General features: G+C 42.0%; 1 protein-coding gene across 2 annotated transcripts in view; it reads left to right on the plus strand.

Moving 5' to 3' along the window:
* Positions 1–22,085, plus strand: part of BTBD11 (BTB domain containing 11) — a 180,696-nt gene extending 158,611 nt beyond the window's left edge. For both annotated transcript variants that reach the window (XM_032105398.1, XM_032105399.1), the window contains 6 exons: positions 124–229; positions 1,031–1,133; positions 2,873–2,954; positions 3,902–3,970; positions 6,866–6,979; positions 9,479–22,085. In XM_032105398.1, coding sequence (XP_031961289.1) covers positions 124–229; positions 1,031–1,133; positions 2,873–2,954; positions 3,902–3,970; positions 6,866–6,979; positions 9,479–9,688 — 684 coding nt within the window. In that variant the 3' untranslated portion in view covers positions 9,689–22,085. The remainder of the gene's footprint in view (positions 1–123; positions 230–1,030; positions 1,134–2,872; positions 2,955–3,901; positions 3,971–6,865; positions 6,980–9,478) is intronic.
* The last annotated feature ends 41 nt before the right edge of the window (positions 22,086–22,126 follow it).

The raw sequence follows: 22,126 nt of genomic DNA on the forward strand, positions 1-22,126 counted from the left end.
ATTTTTAATAAAGCTTCAGCAATCACAGTTTTCACCTTCAAAACAGGCAGCTGGTTGAGAACAACGTAACATGTCCTCTGCATACTGATCTTACATTGCATATATTTGTTTTCTTTTGCTTAGAATGAGGTGATCAGCCAGCAGCTCTCTGTCATTTTCACTCATTGCTATGGACCCTACCCCATCCCAAAGCTTGTGGAAATTAAGCGCAAGCAGACCTCCCGCCTGGGTAAGTGGAACTGGAAGATCCTTGTCAGCTCTCCAGGGAGAGCTGTGGGAAGGCTGTTGCTGGGCAGGTGCTTGAGGGGGCCACAAGTCAGAAAAACCTGAATTTAAAAGACAGAATTAGAAAAGGAAGGGCCCCAAACTTAGCCTGACCTAAAACTCCCACTGAAATCAGGAGGGTCATCAGGTGTGCTCGAGTGGGGCTGTAAGTCTGCAAAGATTTGTCTGTGTTGCTCATTAGGCTGGGATCCAAGCCTTGGGCCTGGAGCCAGGTGTGTGTCTGGATCTCACAGCACCCTGGCTGCTGCCTGCAGGTGATGCTGCACTGGCACAGCCTTCCCAGCTTGGTCAGCAGAGCCCAGGGTGTTTTCAGAGGACTGAGAGAAGACCCAAGCAATTTTTCAGGACCCTCTTCCCCTTGGCACAGACTTCCTTACACAGGGAGAGTGGCCTAATAGGGTATAAATGAGTGTAGGCCCCTCCAGCATCTGCTGAGCTGCAGTTTGCTCTGGGCAGCAGAGCTGCGAGGCTGTGCCAGCGTCACATGGAGAGGACGGCTGGCTGTCGTTGCAGCAAGGTCATCATGGACTTCAGAGCTTTGAATTCCCTCTGTCTGAACTCCATGTGGTTGTCTGAGGGGCTTCTGTCTCAGGCTGCCCAAAATAGCTTTTTGGGCTTTACTCATTAAAAACAATATCCTTCTATTCTGTTGCTTTCTTTTGTCACAACAGGAAAACAGTGTGTTCATGACCTCTTCCAAATTAAAGTTACTGTCTTTTTTGTTTCCTTCTTTTTGTGATTCTAGATCCCCATTTTCTTAATAATAAAGAGATGTCAGATGTCACATTTCTGGTGGAAGGAAGACCATTTTATGCACATCGAGTGTTGCTATTTACTGCATCACCAAGGTAAAATAGAGATACATTTCTGGTTTTTAACAAAAATAGAATTTGATTTTGTGGGTTTGTGGGGGTTTTTTTGTTTGTTTTAGTGTACCCAGTTCTTCAAGGGCTAGTGGCCCAATCTTCAAGTTTTTCTTGATCAGAACATCCCCACAGCTTGTTTCTGGTTGATCTGCCAGACATTTAACAAGTGCTCCTGTCACTAGATTTTCATCCATGCTTTCAGCCATGCATCTGACTTCATTCCACTGAGGCACATTGGCATGGTGCTCATTGCTGCACCCAGTTCTTGACCATACAGGAGTCTTAATATTTTGATTCTTAATAATTTATCTTGTGAATGGCTAAATCCTACCATGCATCAGTTTAGGCAGTCTCAAGGAAAAGCAAGCTACCATCACACAATTCATTGACAGCATTCGACAGCTTTTAAATAAAATTAAATAGCTGTGAAGCATGTACTGTATCCAAAGGCAATACTTACTGTTTCCTGTGCTCAGAAGGCTGAATGTGGGTTACCCAGCTCAACCCAACCTAAAAGTTGCTCACAACCGTTATTTGTATGCAGCTGTATAATTCAAGGTGTTCTTTTAAACAAATCTAGGTGGCCCTCCATAGCAACTTAGTTCAAGATGTGGCAAGGACAAAGCACTGAGTTTTGACAATTTAAGCAATATGGGAATTGATGCTAGTCGTGCAGCCAACCCACAGCACAGAGTAAAGAGATTTACATAAAGTAACTGCAGTATCTGACCCTGCCTTCAATTAAGAAATGGATATTTGGGTTTAGAGCTTCTTGGTAGATGTACAAATATGTTCCAAAGTCCAGCTTTAAGCTTACTAATTGTGTTCATAATAAAGTTTGGCACTAGTGAAAGCAAATAAATTGTTATCTGTATTTTAATTAACAAGATGCAGTCATTATATGGAAAAGGTTACCATCCAGCACATGCCGGTCTTGATAGATCAGCCAAGCTTTGAACTACTGCTGGAAGGTCAGATGAATTATCAAAGAGAGGAAGTACAAGGGCAGGTGTATCTGGCAGGACATTCCTCATTTTCACCTTCTGATCAATGGGAATACCTGGTTTTGAGAAGTAGATTGTTGTGTATGTGTACATCTCACATAAGTCTGAAGTTAACTAAAATTATGTGAGTTTTTTGTCCTGAAACTTGTGTCTGAATTTCAGGTTTTGCTAATCAGAGAACAGCAACCTGTCCGGTTTTCTCTTCTGCCTCTTCTTACACAATTGTACTGAGCCTTCATAGGAGCATTAAAAGTCTGTTGTTGTTTTAATATTTTGTTCCAAAACATTTTTTAAAGCAGCATAGTGGGCATAAGCCAAAATTTATCATATCACATTCAAAAAAGGAAAATGTTCAGGTTTTAAATGCTGCGAATGGTCATAAAAGATCATGTTGCCTTCAAGAAAAAGATTTTGGTTTTGTATATGCATCATTACAGAATCTGAATTTCTGATGTATATTTTATTCTATTGTTATATTAGATGTATTTCTCAAAAATTTCAAATTGAGATCTCCTAGAGAGAGGCTTCTTCCTTTTGGTTTGAACTTTATGTTAGTGTCTAAATCTTGATGCTTTTTGGTGACAAATCCATTCATTTCAGTATACTGTTTTTGCAAGAGTTGATGCTGTCATTCCACTGCACTTCTGTATTGGTTTTGCTGTACTTTTTCACAGAGATAATTGGGCTGGTATTTCAATTTTGCTCCTTTTTCTTTAGGTTTAAAGCATTGCTGTCTAGCAAGCCCGCATCTGATAGTACTTGTATTGAGATCAACTACGTGAAGTACCCCATCTTTCAGGTACAGTCCTCACACTGAATTTGAATGGAACTTGTAAGAGAGCACCACGCATGCCCTGATCAAAGTAGTATGTATGTACTTGATAAAGCAGAGCAGTGGTTTCACAAGCACAGGCTTCATCTCTGTCCGTACACTGCAGAGTGCTATTGATTGCAAATGTGCCCCAGCAGATCCAGCAACGTGCATTTCACTGGCATGGGCTGTGCACGCAAAGCACTGCCTGCCACCAGAAAGCACTTCTTTCTGTAGTTGGCTCTTTCTGTATTTAATGGACAGGTTTGGAAGAGACACACTTCATTCCCTTCCTTTGCAGTGTTCTCCAATCAATTTTTTGCCGTGAAAAGGCAGAGCTTGCTCTCCGTACCTGTAGCATGTACATGGATATGCTTCCCTTGCTTTGAGCTGGAGCTCAGACAGCTCCATGTGTCAACTGTTACTGCTGCAAGTAATTCCCAACTGCCTACAGTAACTGTGGGCTCCCTGCAGGGGTATCTTAGTTATCTTGTATTACAGTGCAAAGCCTCCTTTACCTCTTTCTTATCATCCATGCATGCCCACCACAGCTGGATGAAGGTGGCCTTTGCCAGGGAAGGAATAGGGGAATAACTGTTATATATGCTGTGTTTGCCTGAATCAGTGATGTGCTTAACAGACTGGGAAATACACTGAAAATTCAGAATGGGTTTCCTGCAAACTGTTTGGAGCTCACCAGAAAGTCCAGACAATGAGGGTGAGGGTTGAGACATTAGACTACCCGTGAGAAGGAAACACTGGACTTCGCAGAGAGAGAGAATAACCAAGCATATCTTTGAAATCAGGAGGCTTGAGCCTGATTTACCTACAACTCCATGGTGGTGTTAGGAGAGCCTTGGGTATTGTCTGCATCGTCCCCTGTTCCTCTATGTCTTGGATTGCTTTTTATAAACACTCCTTTTGTTTTATTACAGCTGGTTATGCAGTATCTTTATTATGGAGGTGCAGAGTCACTCCTGATTAAAAATAATGAAATTATGGAGGTAAGAGACATTCATTTAATTACAGTGGGAGCGATGCTGACTGATCTGTGTACCATTCACCTGAGGGCACAGGGCCATTGGGCAAGACCTGAGCACTCCTGTAAGAGCCAGCAGTGCCTCACCTGGAGTGCTCAGGCTCTCTGCAGTCCTGCAGGAGACTGGGAGACTTTGCAAGACCTACTTAGAGGCAGAAGTGGTGTTACTGAAATCTGGAACCAATTTCTAGCAACATAGTGTTCCATCCTCCCTATCTCAGCAGCATTAAAAACATTCAATTTGGTTCCTCACATGGGAGAAGTCTTGGGCATGTGCTGGGTTTTAACCATGAGAGAAATCCACTGGAGACACAGTTCAGTTCAATTTCAAGCATGTGACTCTCAAATTCTACAAATAAAACCATAATCTGCTCCCTGAGATACGGAGACTTCTTTGCCCCTTTCTCACTGGATGTAAAACATCCAAGTGCTGCTGTGGCCTTTTGCAAAAGCCAAACCAAGCCAGCTGGAGCTGACTGAACCTTCAGTGTAGCCACACAACCACGACCTTATGGATGTTAAGTTATCCCCTTCCAAATACTGTGTGCCATCCTTGTCAGCTGTGATCAGCAAAACCACTCCAACTACATAGAACTAAAGGATATTTGAGCAAATTCTTGACAGTCATTCAGGGAGTTTTCAGGCAGCCAAAAAGAATGCAGGTCAGTAAATACTAAAATCAGAGCTACTTAAACACTGGTAATCATCAGTGTCTGCCACCTGTCTATCACAGGGTCATAGAATATCTCAAGTTGCAAGAGACCCATTAGGATCATGAAGTCCAACTCCCTGCTCCTTGCAGGACTATGTAAAACTAAACCACATCACTCAGAGTGTCATGCCTTGAGCTCTGGTAGGCTTGGTGCCATGAGCACTTCTCTGGGGGAGCCTGTTCAGTGACTGACCACCCTCTCAGTGGAGAACCTGTTCCATTTCCTCATGTCTGATCACTGTTTTATTGCTGCCTGTATTATTCTGTCCCTATAACACTACTGTCTGGCAGCCAGGATGGAATGGACAGGATGGAACTGCTCAGGACTGAAATTATCCCTCTCTAGTGCAGGGAGTGGATTTTTAAGTAAGCATACCCACACTGACTTCCTGAGCTGTATAGGAAAAGTTCACTAATTCTCTATTCCACTCAGAGTTTGGAAAGACCTCCTGAATTTCTAACCTTTTCTGAAATAGGGAATAGACTAGGCAGTGCAGTGACTTTATAGAGATGTGTGTTATCACCTAGGTTGTTAAAAAGCTTGTGCTGCATTTCAGCTGGCAGCTTGCTCTACTTTTGTGACATCTCAAAACTTCTGTGACTCCAGAATGTATGACTGATTGATTGATCTCTTGATAACAGATCTGGCCATGGTTCCTCACAGTTTAAAGTAATTACAAACCAGCACATGACTGCTTGAGCCACAGAGGCATCTGGAATAGGATTTGGCTTTATCTTTCAAAACTGCATTTAGTAACTTGCCTTATTACAAATATGATAACAAGAAGCACCAGAAATACTCCACAGAAATCTTTGCGGCAATTCATAATTGGGGCCAGCTGGCTGCTATCACATCAGCACTGCAGATTTCCAGCACTTGGATTTATTTATGGGATTTAAGTAGAGCTTGAGCAGACTGCATAGGAGAAGTCAGAATAATGTCATGAAGTTTCAGGGTTTTGTTTGTTCCCCAGTGTAGCATGAGAGCCCCTTTGGGATGAACAGGTTAGCTTTCTCTATCAGCCGAAGATAACAGGGGCTGCCTAAAGGCCTGAATACCTGCATAAGTGCTGTTTAAACACCTGAACAGCTTGGCCTAAGGTCTGGCTGGATTACAGCAAGGTGTCAAGCAATGAAGAACCCCAACCTGCTTTCTAAGGCAGAGCAGAGAGCCAGAGACAATGACCTACCACGGAAAGACAGAAAACAAAATTACTTTTCCCTGCTGTAAAAGGACAGAATAAGGGAAAAAGAGGAAATCTTAGCACTGCTGAAATCAGTTGGAGAACTCAAAGTTCAAGCCATTTTCACCCCACAGGCATGCAGAGATGCCAAGGCAGTGCCAGGGTAGGCAGTACAGTCACAGCGGGGGGATGCAGGGCCAAAAAGGGAGGTCAGTGCTGGTGTCAGGAGAGCTATGGTAGAGCAGTGACAGACACGTGACACTCACCTGAATGCTAGCTAGGCATTGCCTCACAAAGCTGGTTCCCACCTCTGTGCACTCATTCCTTGGAGTAACAGCCAAGGACCCAGACAGTGTTTCAGTGGATATCTGGATGTCCCATTACAGCTGCTCACAAGCTAGGACAAGGAGCATATGTAGATCTGATTCTATTCCCCTGAGCCTGCTGAGGTGGCAGGTTCGAGCTTTATTGTCTCTCTAGATCAAGACTGCCCAGGATGGTCATGATCATTTGGTTTGAATTCCTCTATACTCTTGATCCTGACCTTTTAGGTGACTTCCCCACATCTAGCCCAGGTGCTCTGTTTCAATAAGATCTTGGGGAACAGTTGAACCAGAACTTTGGGTTTTGGGGTTGTATTTGCAGGTCCCTTATTGCAGAGTCATGTTTGCAATATTCTTCAAGCCGCTGTTTCCTTTTTCTCCTTGTCCAAAATCAGCATGTGGACCTGAGCAGCCTTTGGTGTTCTCTCTGTGTACAGATTCCCACAGTGTGATTTAGAAGGGACTGCAGAGGGTTAAAACAACCAAGCAATCTTCTCATTCTGACTTTTTGTCAGTACTTTTCATGCTAACTGAAGAAAGGGCAGAGAAAAAAATATAATGAAACAGTAAAGAAGCAAGCTCTGATTCTGTATCGCTCAGCAGTTTTTGACTATTTTTTCCATGCCTTTTGTTTTTTTTAGCTTCTCTCTGCTGCTAAATTTTTCCAGCTTGAAGCTTTACAACGACACTGTGAGATCATTTGTGCAAAAAGCATTAATACAGAAAACTGTGTGGATATTTATAATCATGCCAAGGTAAAAATAACTGCATATGCTTGCATGTTGTGTGTCTGCCGTCATCCTCGTAGGTCAGTTTTATGATAAGTAGTGAGATATATATATAAAAATATATTTATAGCTCGTATGCTTACTGCGTTTGTTACGTGTTTAAGATTTGTCATTCTTTTTCTGGGACTGACTAGTTCATAGGTACCTGGTATAGTGACAGTCCAAAATTGTGTAGTCTAAGTACAAGGTGACAGCTTCTCAGCCCCTTCCCTAAGTGGTTCAAACTCAATTTGAGTGTACCACTGTGTGGGAGATCTATCCCTTATTCATGGCAACACAAACTGCTGAGCTGATTCAACAGGAATCACTAAGTGAAGAAGACACCTCTGCTTTCACCTTCCAAGGTGCATTTTCCCATTTCCATTACCTGTTTTTTCCTGCCTGAAGCCCAGTGGGGTGATACACTCAATGCTGGTGACACCTTGTCAATATATAAAAATGCCACGTTGTGGAAGTGCAATGGCTCAGAGCCCTGCAAGGATGGTAATGAGAATTTTATGTCTTGGAGAGTTTCTTATTGGAATCAAATTATATACTTAGCTTGTGAGGTTGCCTAAGTCATTAGACATAAAAGCATGGCATTTCTTGTCCTAGAAAACCTATTTTCACGCATTGGTGGAGGTGGTTACCACATTGATTGGTTTCAGTTTTTTCCCTCCTCATGTGTAGTAGTTAGACTTTCACTTGGAAGATGGAAATGACGCACAAGTAAGTGCAGCGAAATATTCTTCAAGCATTTCTTAGGAGATTTTTTCTGTAACTTACATGGTCTATACGAAAGATAAACTGATGCATTGTGACTTGGAGGTTTGATTGAACAGAGTAATGCTGCAGATTGCTCCAAACCCCTGCAGATCTGACCTCCATTCCCTTCATCAGGTATTTCATACAGAGAATAGTGATGCTAGGTCTTCAGATAACATGCAATCAATGTTTGAAATAGCACAAAGGTCCACCTATAAAAATAGGCAATGAGGTATTTACATTTAATGTAAGAGGGAAAAATTACAGTGCAGGAATCATTTGAAAAATATTTGATTTGTCTTATAACTCATGTGGGAACTTCTCAATTTGTATTACTGTCAGTAAAATTAATAATTTTGCTTTAAAGTCACATGTTTTCTTTGAACTGTGAAATGGGGCTGTTATTTGCATCCTGATGGAAGAAAATTCTTACGTGGAGCTTTAGACCTGTCTGAGGAACTAGTACACTTTTGATGCTGGGACTTAACAAACCCAGTGGCTAAATGCAGCTCCTAGTTTGCCTATAAGAGCCCCAACCAGCTGCAAGTTATTTGTGCCTGCATCTCCCAATGGAAGCAGTGGAAATGGGGAACCTTGGGTGGGTTTTGCAGCCTGTCATGTTGGCACTGCTGTGGGTAAGGTGTTGCAGCAGTAGCCAAGCTGGCTGTGCATGAATCTTTGACTTCTGGAGTTAGTTGGGTTGGAAGGGACCCCTAGTCTAGTTGGAACCACCCTGCCATGGTCAAGGACACCTTTCTTGACCTTGCTGCTTTGCAAGCTCATCTGCTTGCAAAGGACCTCAGGAGATGCTGAGACATGCCTTCGTAGAGGGGGATGTGCGAGCAGGTTGGCCCAGAGACATGTGGAGCACAGCCTTTGTCATCAGGATTGAGGGGAAGATACGGTTTGGTGGATGGTCCCATGCAGGGCCAGGAGCTGGACTCGGTGATCCTTGTGTGTCCCTTCCAACTCAGTGTATTCTGTGATTCTGTAATGTGGATTTGGTCATATTTACAAATAAAAGCTGACTGGAGAGTACTGATATCATTAAAATCCCTATGGGCTTTCCATTTTTAAAATTGCAATCATAGAATTGTAGAATACCAGCTTGGAAGGGACTTCAGGGATCATCTGTTCCAACCTTTCTTTGCAAAAATACAGTCTAGACAAGATGGCCCAGCACCCTGTCCAGCTGAATCTTAAAGTGTCCAATGCTGGGAAATCCACCTCTGCCCTGGGGAGATTTTTTCGATGGCTGATTGTTTCCATTTCTCCTCCAAAGAGTCCTCAAAGCATGAAATTTTGCATGAGAGCTTTCTGCAGTCGTATGTCCTATCCTTGCTACAGATGGCATTCTTGAAACGCGGTCTGTAATGTTTTCCCAAACCTGCAGTTTTAGGGTGTAACTTCTAGCATGAAATCATGGGTCTGGTAAACTCTGTGGTAAAACTCCCATCAATTTCCAAGGGAGCAAAGCTTCAGTCTGTGGAATTTTGTTTCCCAACAGCCAGGGTCTTTTAACATGGAATTATTATGAGAGTCATCAGCATAAAATACTGTTTGATTAACTCCTTTCCCGCCATGCATTCATATCTGTAAGTGTTACTGTGCCTGTCTAAAAGGCTTAGCTTGTGTATTTGTTTGTGTGCAGCTCTTATGCACTGTGTTTGCTGCCTGGGTTTTATCAGAATTTTTATCTCTCTCTAATTTCACTTCCCATAGTTCCTCGGCGTCACAGAACTATCTGCCTATTGCGAAGGCTACTTTCTGAAAAATATGATGGTCCTCATTGAAAACGAAGCTTTCAAACAATTGTTGTATGACAAGAACGGAGAAACATCTGGTCAGAATGTACTAGAGGACTTACAGAGGACGTTGGCCACAAGGATTCAGTCAATTCATTTGTCTTCTTCAAAGGGCTCCATTGTGTAAAGCTGAGGAAGATGGTAACCCTCTAATAACAGACCCTGCAAGTTAAGTCTGCTGTCGCAGTTGCTCAAACCTGTTGCAGTTGCTTAAATGACTACAAAAAAAGAAAATGTAAAAAATTCTACGTCGCATCCAAATAGCTCTGTTTTGGCCAAAGGTGCTGCTGTGCTGGGGCTGTGTCCCCATCTGGATGAGAGAACACAGAAAACAAAGTTCCTCCCTGGTTTTGAGCAAGCTGGGTACCAGAGTATCCGGTGAATTGCCGTTGTACTCAAATTCTGAACACGAGCCTGTTCGTGGAGCTTGATGCCAACAAAAGCCAGAACTCATATCCGTGAACAGCAGAAGTCCCTGCCTGAAGGGTAGTGCTGGGGAACACCTGAATTGACCAATTAATCATTAAAGTCAGATTTGTTCCAGTGTTACACAGTTAAGAACTATATCTATCCCGGAGTCCATTATCTTGTGCATTTAAGAAATGTAAGAACTGTTACTGCTGTCCAGCTAAGATCGGCTGTATTAGAGAGTGGGTAAGACTGTTATAGTTGAGGAAATATACTGGCAGATTTTTAGGGGTGGGAACTTTTTAACCTGTTCATAAAAAATAATGGGGTGGCCTTGTAGTTTAAAGACTATTTCTTAAGCTTAAAATTTCATTTTCGACAGAGCTGTGTTTGAGAATCTATGTAACACGTTTTGGTTTTTTAAATGGTAAAATGTACATTGTGTAAACACACATATGATCAAGTTCTGCTTGTATTCTTTCCTAGAATGGTATAATCTTGCCTGAGAGGCTGTGGTTACACCAAAGAGGCACATTACCCAGACTGTCTCTAATACAGTAGTTGGGGGGGCAGGAGAACTGCATGCTACTCGTGATTTGGGGTTGAAATCAATGACAAACTCAACTAACATGCGTTTGCATGGTAACTGTACCTGTGAGATGTTATGTTCGTGCTTCGTTTCGCCAAGACAAATGCAATGTTACTTCTTGTCAAACTTCAGTTGTGAAATTAGCTTATTTTTTTATCTGGTGCGATTGGCTGCGATATGCTGCCCCTGGAGCTCTTTCTGGAGATGCTGATTTCTGTTTGTTGCAGTGAAGAGATAGTAACAGATCTTTACTTTAGTGATGTGTGGATATTTTGCTACTGGCCAGCGATTGTGTCTGAGTTAGACTTTTTAAAATTATAATTAAATATGTACTATAGAATGATTTCTCACTGTATCCTGAGAATGTATAGGTTATCTACAAATGCAGGGCTTGGGTGGGGTGGGGTTGGGGGGTGTGATTTAAATGTCAAAGCTTTGTTTATTTTGCAGCATATTGTTAGCAAGACAAATCTGCCATGTGCCACAACATTCCTGATGCCCTGTTTCTGAAAACCACAGTAAGAAGTAGGCAAAGATGTTGCCTTCTCCATGGCAAAGTGATATTAATATATTTATTTTCTAGTGTGCCATTCAGAAAATTTAGAAGTTTGCATGTTAACCTCTTTTTCTTTTGCTGAAGCCTCTACATCAGGTGCCCTTCCATGTTGATAGCTTTTGATGTGCTCAGTTTTGGCTTTAGCTATCAACACAGTAGGAAGCTGTTTCATGACTCTGAGGTGTAAATCCTCCTTTGTGCTTGGTTTTCTAGAGCCTCCACAGTTTCTGCAACAAATGACAAAATGTCTAAACTGCCACTCATGTCTCAGAGACACAGCATGTCAGTCAATTAGACCTTGTTTTCTGCATAGTAGCTGTTCACACAAGATGTTGCCTGGAACATTTAAGTAATGGCTACTTCTGTGTGAATGTTGTGCTCATAGAGAAGCAAGACCATAGTTACTACAACAGAAACACACCAGGATGCTTGTTGCTTGGTGTGCCTTCTCATCCATGGAAACCCATCCTTCTATGACAAAAGTAACTAGCTGAGAGCAGATCTCACCCTGCAGCCTCATGGTTTAAAATAGCTAAGTTTTTTTAAATAATAATCATTATATTAAATAGGAAGGAAACAGTGGTAACTCCATGCTAGTCCTTCTTCTGAGTTGAGAGGATCTGTGGTAAAGTTCCACTAGGGTTTTTTCAGCAATAAAGGGCTTAATAGGGCCTTTGGTGGCTGTATGTGGAGTGGTGACCATGTTTGGGCACCCTGAGCTGTTAGAAGAAGGGATTGGAGCTAAGGATTTATACAGGAATAACTTTTGCCCTTGGAAACTCTGGTAATCCCAACATCACAGATAGTATAGATGAAGGAAACCTTTAAAAAATGAGTCAAAACTTTCAATTCTTTTTTGACCAGTGGTCCCCAGGGCTTTTGCCAGCAGAACAACCAGCCTGTGTAAACCTGGCATTCATTTCTCCTGGAAGCAGCCAGCAAACCTTTGTGGATCCACAAACCAGAGTTTGGAAATGGTGATTTTAGTCTGCCTCTCCGGATAGGAGGCTGGGTGAGGTCCAGCTGAACCATGCCAGACAATGTGCAGCATGCAGGCTCTTCAAAAATCCAGTCACAGGCATCCATGATCTTCACCACCCTCATAATCAGGTTTTCCTAAGAGACTTCAGCATTTCTTTACTGCAGATCAAGTCACTTTTCCTTCAAGTCCTGATTGACAGGAAAAACAGATGATCCTACAAGATCTTTATGAATGAAAGGAATTACCCTACTTGCATCACTAGTATAGTCTCTCTGAGTTCCTTTGTTTAGTGTTTTCTAGGTCTCTGATTTTTGCTGTCATTCCCCTCATGGCTTCTCATTTCCCCCAAAATTCCATATTTCAGCAGGAGTTTTATACATTAACAAGTAAAGCAGAGAAACTATTTGCTGTGGTTCATGTAAAGCATATCAGAAAATATATCCCCAGATATTTTCTACGAGAACATCCCATGGCTGACTTTGATCTAGTGTGCCTTGTAATTCCTGAGGGATTCACTGCTGCCTTTCCAGGAGTTCCACCTTTATTTGTGCATTTGTTTACTACACCTTTCAAAGTATAACACTTTCAACTTCTCTTTATTAAATTTGTTCTGCTCTAATCAGGGCAATTTCCCCACTTCATCAAGATCAATTGCAATTCTGATCCTGTCTTCTAGCCTGTTTCATAATCTCCAACCTTTGTTATATGTGGCTTCATGCATGGATTCTTCATTCCATTTATCTGGGGCTGGGGGGAAGGGCTCTTGTCAATTTAATCTAAAAAGCAATGTGCATTTCAGTGGGTGCCCGTGAATACCATCCCTATCAGATAAGGCTCTTTCCAACTGAGCATTTTATTAGCATTTTTCTGAGACATGGTGTTACCATCTTGGAAATAAAAAGCTTTCTGTTCCTTTAGTCTTTGTATGAGTTGCAATAATTTACAAGTTTTGAGGCCAAATATTGCCTCCAGTCTTGGTGAAATGGAAAAAAAATACAACATCTTTAGAAAAATTTAGGATTTTCTTTTTTAATCATAACATTCTAGCCTGTAACGAGTGAAGGTGCCTTCTCATCTGTCATTTTTATACTAATCCACTGCTGTAGTATTTGAGGACTTACAGACATCCTGTCCCTGCCTCATGGCAGATCTTTCCTTATGTCCCTGCATGGTCCTCCCTTAGTTTCCAGAATTTCCTCCCGTTCCCACTTTGGTTCACGTGCTGCCAGTTTCCACACTTCCCAGTTTTTTTCCTCTACAGCCGTGCTGGATTCCTTCCCAAGCCCAGAAATGGTATCTGTGTTGCCCTGAATAGCTGATTTTCCAATAATTGGCTCAAGAGCTGGGAAGAGAAAAGGATGGGGAATGTAGGAGGGCAAAGGTTTTGGACATCACAGGGGAAGGCTGGTATTCTTTTCACTACAAATTTCAGCACTGTCCACTTGTTTCTCAGATTTTCCCCTGATCTATTCCTTAGGCCTGTTGTCCTCTAAACACAGCTGGTGGCCAGGTGCTCTCTGTTCTGGAAAAGGGCCAGCTTTCTAATGGCTAAGACTATTTTTTCCCCAGCTAAAATTTTTGCCTGCTTGGTTTCAGCTCCGGAGTGGATTTGTGCAAATGTCTGTTAAAGACAGAGGAAACATCTTTAAAAAGGTGTGAAGGTTTAGTAGCCAGGCTCCTACTGGCACTAATGAGAGCTGCTTGCTGAATCCTCCACATGCTGCTTTGGACACTGAGCCTTTTGCCACTGAATATCCACTGGCTTCATACCAAACCCTGCACAAAGCCTGGATGGGCTGTAGTGTGTGGTATGCTTGGGGCTTTCAGAAATTGTGGTTTTGTTTCAAAGCATAGCACCATGTGCTGCTCTTTAAAGGTTAAAAGAAAAAGGGAAATGGTCAGTTTGCTCTGAAATGAGCTGCTCTGAGCTGGTGCAGTGATAAAAATGAAAGGACATCTCCTCTTCTGAGCTGTACCTGTCTAAAACCAGAGCAGGGTTCTGTTACAGCATGGAATGCAGCTAGGTCTGTGGGGACTCAGGCCTGCAGGACCCTGTTTAAGTGGGGGTTTTGTGTTCCAGAAAAATACATTGGTAACACATTCACATACTCAAGATGAGGATTAGGCCCTCCTAGAAAAAGCATTCCTAGTGCTCCTGTCTATGGGTTAAATCCTGGGAGAAGCTGGAAACCTGCAGAACTAGTTGAAGTCAGTTGCACATATTCAGGGTCCCTCAGGAACTGGCTCTGTCTTAAAAATACTGCTGAAAGATGACAGCCTGAAGCCTGCATTCAGGCATTCACTAAAGTTGCCTCTGAAGCCACTGGATTCTTTTTTTTTTTCTTGTGAATTAGAGTTACCCAAAGCCAAAGACTTTAAGTTAATTTGTTTGACCACGTGGCTTTCATGTGAGGCTCTGCAAGTGCTTTACAGAAATGAGGGGCCTGATGTTGCTTTCATCTGCTGGCACAGAGATGTTGAAATTTATAAGAATTTTAAAAACTGCTTAGGATTTGTCCTAAAATTTAATAAACTAGTGTGCAGGAAGTTAGCCTTGAAATAGCCCTCATATAATTTCTGAAACCCCATAGATGAGAACATTGCTAATGTTAGATGTCAACCTATAAGCAGACAGACCTGCAGCACTTCCATACATTTATAGCAAAATTATTATGTTATTTTTTAACTTGTTATTTATTTTTAGGTAAGGCCTGTTATCTTCAGTGGGTGAAAGCAGAGGCTGCCCACTCTGACCAGATTATCACATTTCAATACAATTGCACCTGACCTGCTATTTGTAACTGGCCTTCAAGTGCAAAAAACAGCAAAGCCAAGTCTTCAGCTGTGGCTCAATGCTCCATGATTTCAATGAGACCACTGCTGAAAATATTATGCATGTGGTTCCCAAAGCAGAAGAAAAATCTGGTAACCTTCAGAAAGACTAATGGGAATTTGTCAGCTGCCTTCAGTGAGCCTTTGAGCTGGGGAAGAAAGCTCAGTGTGGGTAGGAGGAGAGCATCCAGTTTCCTTTTGTTGCCATTAAGCTGTCATTCTTTCAGCTCTGTCCAAGGCTTCTTGTATGGAACAGCCATGAATGGCCTAGTGTGTGTTTATCTTGGATGCATGCACAGGACTTAAAATGTGGTATCTCACCTCCTCAAAGTCAAGAGTCTTATTAGACGATGTGTTTTGTGCTTTGCTTGGACTGCTTGTCACTAAAACACCCAGGAGATGTGGCAGCAACTTACAAGAGAGGTTATGTTGACTGGATAGGCTAAATTCTACAAATACTTTGTGCTTTGCTTGTTTAGTTGGCTAAATCCATCCACCTGATTGTACCAGAACAGCAACTTTGTTGTTTCTTTTCCTTTGGAGAGGCATTTTTTACCTTTCTTTGGGCTGACAGTTTTGTTCTTTTGTCCTGTAGAGGTGGTGACACTGTGTGAATGGGCATGCTTAGCTGAGGCACAGGTTTCTGTCCGTGTTGGATGGCACACTAATGAAGAGGTTTTAGTAAGGGAAGAGGATTGGGTACAAGAATTTGAATGTATAACCCCAGATCTTTGCCTCTGGTTCCAGAGATATAGTGTTCACTGTTGCCTAATTCATTTGTTCTCCAACTCAGAGTTTCCATGAAATCAAAGGGAAGGGGAGAGCAGGAAGGGGAGAAGCAGCCCCATCTCTCACCCTTGCTTGGCATTCCCAACCAGCCCAGTTGGCTCCAGTCTCTTCAGTGCTCACACAGAGGGTTTGCTTGGTCGCACACTCAGATATGGCCGTGGAGTTGAAGCAGTTGGTGGCACTTTCTTGTCCTTACAAATATCTCTGCTGCTGCAAGAGCAAATATGCCTGCACCCCTTTGTGTGTGGTTAACTTTGATCTTTCTACTTCCCATCATCTCTGCCGCTGTGTTTTCATTAAAACTTCCATTACTCGGCTTTGCCCAGCTCAGTGAGAGGCAATCTTGTTTCTTACTGCCTTTCTAAAGCAAACAAAGACAGGGAGAAACCTCACTGATATACCCAATCAAAAATCATTTATGGTTTACAATAAGCCCCATTAGGAAATGGAGATGCTCAGAAACAAAAAACGAGACTGCCACTTTAGGAAAACCCAGTGTGTTGGGAGGTCAAAACCTTATTCTGGCAGGGACGGATTAACATGTTTCAAAACATCTGGACTTGCTCAAGCTACAGGTTCAAGAGAGTCCACCCTTTCACCTTCCCAGCAGTGGACAAATTGAATATCCTGTAGCTTACTGCATGAGAGGCTTTCAGATGAGCCTTTCCAAAGTCAGGTTCTTTCTGTTCTGCATAGCTTTTGAAGAGCTCACAGCACATCTGCAGGCTGGGATTTACCCCTCAGCACAGTCGAAAGCCCCTTGTGCCCCAGTGCTGGTTGTGCCATACTGGATCAGAAAGCAGGAAGGAGCGTAGGGAGCCTCTGGAGCCTCATCCAAGTGAAAGCTGCTTTCCCAGCATCCAAGCAGTCCCTTGGTCAAATACCCTGCTTAACCCAGTCAGTTCAATACCTTGGGAACTGATTTTTGCCTTGCAATTATTAAGCCAATGACTAATTGTGCCATTTGGGGATGCAGTAAAATGTGCAGTCTACTTCAGTTGTGAGTTTATGTTTAGCCATTGAAGAATACAAGGACTATAGGAAAGTATCTCAGAGCTTTTTGACCTCATGTTCCTGGCTAAATTCCAATTACTACTAGAAAAACTTGACCTATTTAAGTCCCACCAGTGCATTTTGACCAGGAGGTTGCTTCCTGTCCCTGTTTCTCTGGAGCCTTGCAGCTGTTGTGCGGCCGTATGTGCTGTGCCAGGGGGGAACAGAGGTGCCTGAACATTATGCAGACACCAGATAAATAAATCCTGCTCTCTGCAAGGCAGGACGTTCCTCCTACTGATCTCTTTGGCATTATGGGGAAGATTGAATAATGCATCTCTGCTGTTTACAGTCCCAAGTTAGGATCTGTGCTCTTTTCCCCCACTCTCTCTTGGCTCTGCCATCTACCACAGAGAGGGATCTGGATCCTGCAGTTTTTGAAGAGCAGTAAAGAAAAACCCACAGGAAATACCACGTTGTCTCAACCTGCTCTCTCCACCCCCAGTGACAGGTGGGCTGCTAGAGCATCCTCAAGTCCCACTCCTTTGAAAGCTTCTTGTAAATGCTATTTGTACATTAGTTATCCTCAGAGCAGGCTTTTCATTAGGTTAAAGTCTGGAAAGCGTCTTAAGTCATTCACAGCAGAAGTGAGATTGTGAAATAATTTAATTCTAATCATCCATGCTGAGAATTTTCTGGTTCTTTGTGGGTTTTGGTGTTGTGTTGGTTGGCTGTTTTGGGGGGGGCTTGGGTTGGTTTTTTTTTTTTTTTCCTCGTTTTGTTTTTGTTTGGTTTAGTTATTTTTTCATTGGGAAGAAAAGATTGAGCATGTGCAATTCTTTGGATTTTGTGTCTATAGTTATCATTGTGTGTATGTTCAAGAGAGAGATGGACAGTAAATAGATCTACGGGACATGTTATGAGGCGTGAAATCATGTTTGTAATGAGATTTCTTGTTAATGGCAGTCAGCCTTCCTTGACGCTAAGCATTAATGCAATATCCATTAGTGCAGCTAAACCTCCCTCTGCTCCACTTTCCCAAATGGGTTTCACTTTGTACCTAGTTTAGCATTTATAAATATTTGATATAGGGTTCAAGAAGCAATTTACATGTTAAAAATATATAAATGTTCTATGAAAAAATAACAAGATTCTACTATAACATCATTCACAAACCAAAACATGAAAGCGTGATGAAATTAGCGCCGTTAAAATGGCTGGAAGCCTTTGCATTGATTTCTCTAGTCTGTGGATTAGGTCTGTTTTCCATCTCTCTTTCAGACTGTGTCACCTTTGAAGTCTTTGCAGGCCGAATGCTGATCTGTAATTAGAAAGCACAGTCTCGATCTTTAGGAGAATGGTCCCCTTCCAAAGGGCTGGGTTTGTGTCTTTATGTTTATCGCTGAATGCAACCGCTAAGTTAGGAAATCCCCGTGTGAGCATCCTGAAAAGACAGAAGAGCTAGCACTGTCTGTGGGACAGCTCTTGGCTTCCGTTCTTCCTCTTCACATCCACTCCCACCTGTCCCTGAGATGTCTTGGAACTGAAAGCTAGGAAAGAAAAGTGAAATCTAGAGGAAAGGATGTGTTAAAAATAAGATGGTTCCTACAACAATGCAGAACCATTGTACTAATCTTGATTTTTTGCTGGTTTTAGGCAGACTCCTAATTTGTGTAATACAAACCCAGGGATGGTTATGATTGTTTTGCATTTGTTATGGTTGTTATGAATCTGGGTTTGGGGTTTTATTTCTAGCAGAGTGGTTTTGTTTGCTGCCATCTTTTGTTGGGGTTTTATGTGAAGGTTTCATTTCACTTTTTATTGAGAAGGAAATGAAAGATCACATAACCCAACAGCAAGCATCAACAAACACAGAGGTCCTGTCCTCCATCCCACAGATGTGGCTTAAATACTGGTTTGTGGCTTCACAGGCATGTTTGAGGTCATCTGTAATTAGCAACACAGGTGAAACTTTCTTCCCCTTTGCTTACCCGTTTACGGTGGATAAAAACAAAATAACAGAGTCAGAGTATGGACAATGGGATGGCAGATGTTTTTCAGTGGAGAAAGATTATAGCTAAGAAATACAAATGTTTCTGGAACCAAATATTTTTTCTCAAAAAGACAGAGAGACATCTGTAGCTCATTCAAAGACGTCAGTCTCTTCAGAGTGTTCGATGCTTTTGAAAATTGCTTGTTTTGTGCTGTTAATGATCCAGCACAAGCCCTTCCACTGCAGACAGTAACTGAGGGCACTCAGAACCTAGGTAGAAGAGAATGTATGAAAAATAGAGGTGCTCAGCCATGATTTGAGGCGGCAGCTTAGTTTGCTTTTGTCCACTGTGTCCACAACTTGAATATTATTTTAACAGGTGTGTTTGTATTTAATTTCTTTTTAATCCTTTTTTTAATTGCTGCAGCACTCTCACAGCTTCTTCTCCAAGTGCACCTTAGGTCATCTTAAACCCTGTTCTGTCTGATGCTGATCCTTTTAAAATCTCCAAAGAGATTACGATCCACTTGTCATTGCTGGATGTCATTTTGTTACGGCTGTATAAAGGCACTGCAGCACACGAAACCGGCAAGTTGATTTTTGTTATTGCATTACTCTGAAAAAGAAAAAAAACCTAATGAGATCTTTGTTTCTAGTGTGAAATGCTCCCCTTAGCTTGAGAGGACGTGTGCAAAGCCTCTGCTCTGAATGCCTGGATATAATCAGGTTACAAAATGGAGGAAAATGGTATTACAGAAAGATTCTTGAGGAACAAAACTCCTGTGGAGCAGAACGTGCACTTGCTAAAGTCTGCTCTCTTGCTCTGTCTCTCTCTCTCCTGAAGTCAGTGGGAATTTTTAATAGGAGTGACTGCAAGGCTGTATGGTTTTTTAATGCACTAGCAGAAATAATTTCCCATCCAAGTCATCTGCACAGTTGTGGTTGGTACAACATAAAGGCTGAAGGCCAAATCCCGCTGTCGTTGCACACAGCCCCTCTGCTTCAGCAAGGATCATAAACATGTACTTATGTTACTTGAGGTTTTTGCTGAGGAGAAATGGGAGAGGGCAGGCCTTCCTTCTGCTCCTTGATCACAGGCTTTGCATTCCCAATGACTTTCATTAGAAGCATCATATATTTACATGCTGCAGAATGAAGCCTGCATGGGATGGGAAAGATTTTGATGAATCTAGACCTGCCTAAGAAAACAACCGTTCTAATTTTAGACAAGTTGCATTCCATATCCATCTGTTTAGTGCATCAGTCTGATGTTTGCTGTTTAGTAAATTGCATTTGGACTTTTTTTTTTTTTTTATTTCTTTGAGGGCATCGCCTGTCATCAGCCAGTGTAAAATAGCACCAAGGACTTCCAGACATACCCATAGGGCCAAACTGTGCCAGCTTCACACACCATAGTCCCATCAGAAGCAAGGAAGGCTGGACTGGGCACATGAATTGCAACACCCCTGACATCCAGTTACATGTCCTGCCTCATTTCATAGAGATTGGTGACAACAAAAAACCAAAACACATGGTGCCACTTCATCTGAGTTTAAAATGTATTGAAATCAAGGAGATTATATTAGACATGGCTGTAGTCTATCAAATCCAGTCCTGTGCATAGGCAGAACTCCAAGGGAAAGTACCAGGAGTTTCCATTATGGAGTTTGCAGAAGGAAGCCTACATAATGAACTATGACAAAAATGTCAGCTTTGTGTAAACTCTCCTGGTGGGTCTGTATAAAGGCTTTTTAAGAAATCTTCATTGGAACGCACCAGAGAATAATAAACTTGCACCTTGATAGAATAGCTTTATTTGTATATACTCTATGTAAATTTTAAACCAGAGGATACATGTCATTCCTTGTACATATCTGACTAGAATGGTGGCAGTGCTGTGCACTGACGTTTAGGAGATCCAGCTTCTCCAGTCCTGGATTTCCAGCTGTAAAGGCTGCAGGAGACTGCTTAGGACCAGCTAAAACATTGGATGGATAGATGCTCACCACCCACTACTTACAAATGCAGGAGCAGGATTTGGAACAGATGTTGGCTATGGAGAAGATTTCTTGCCTCTACTCCTGGCTAAAGGACAAGTGCCTCCTTTGCTGTCATCTCCAACAGAAGTGATTTATGGTCAGAGTGTGGGAACCTTCAGAGCCCTGTTTGGTCTTTCAAAGGGGTCTGAGCTTCAAGTGTCACATGGGAAGGCCCCTGAAGAAGCAGTGTGTACATACATCTACCTACCTGTCTGTCTGTTATCTAATATCTCACTGTTTCTGTATTGAATGGTCTCAGTAACCTGTAAACAAGTGATTGCTCCTGTTGTGCTACTGCTTTGAAATTCTTTGCATGCACTCTGGCATATAATTCTTTAAGAAAAGAAATTATACATATTCTATATATATATATTGTAGCTTGCAAAATATTCATGTTGAAGAGCCATGTTTTGTGCAAATTGTACATTTATGTTGTGAGCAATATTGCAATACAAACTTTTATTAGTTGTTGATAGTAGATTTATCACATTATTTTTGAGCGTATGTACGTATCCCAAGCTTTTAAGCTCAGGCATTAGATCAGCTACTGAAGGAGACTTTTTCTGTGCAGTAGAAATAGCACAGGCTTTCAGTAAATAGGCAGGTGTGCAAGTCCCATTCTGTTTAATGCAAGTTGCAAGGCTGATTCTTCATGCAGTTTGTCAGGTCAATACTTCTCTCTTGTCAGTGCTGGAATTCGTGTTTGGTATGAGGACACTGTTGAGCTCATCTAGAACAGAACTCAAACCCCAACGTTGCAAAACAAAGTGCTTGACTCCTACTGCCCTCTGTCTCCGCAGGTGCTCCAATATAAACACAAGGAGGACTTAACGATCTGCCAGTTCCCTGCCAGATAGCCAATGTTACATTTTCAAATGTTCATGCTACATAGTTTTCAATGTAGGGGCTAGATAAAAGTGTAATACCAGTACGGCTTTAGAAAAGCTACAGTGTTTGGAGCTTGACCTTGAAACTTTTACCTGATTCCAGAACATCATTGGTGGCTTTGTTTGCTCAATGTTTACCTCTGAGAAATGTATGCTATTGATTTAAATGTTTAATATATTGACTGCCTTTTTTTGTATATTTGTTATCATAAAGGTTTGGTTTAAATGGTAACAATTGTGGTCTATTTTCAGACTTGAAATACTTAACGGTTCTGTATTTGGAAGGCAAAGTTATTAATGAATATAGCAATTTGGTATTTTATTCCTGTTTTATACAGCTGCCCCCATAGGTTATTATCAGATAGCAATGAATATTGCTGAACAGCAGGTGGAACTCCTTTGAGTGTGTTTATGAGCCATCTCTGTTCAATAAAAATTCCATTGTTTTCTAGCCTAGGAAATGGCTGCTGTGAGTGGTTTTGTTGTTTCTTCTCCCC

The sequence above is a fragment of the Corvus moneduloides genome, chromosome 4 (genome assembly GCF_009650955.1).
Source record: "Corvus moneduloides isolate bCorMon1 chromosome 4, bCorMon1.pri, whole genome shotgun sequence".
Taxonomy (NCBI): domain Eukaryota; kingdom Metazoa; phylum Chordata; class Aves; order Passeriformes; family Corvidae; genus Corvus; species Corvus moneduloides.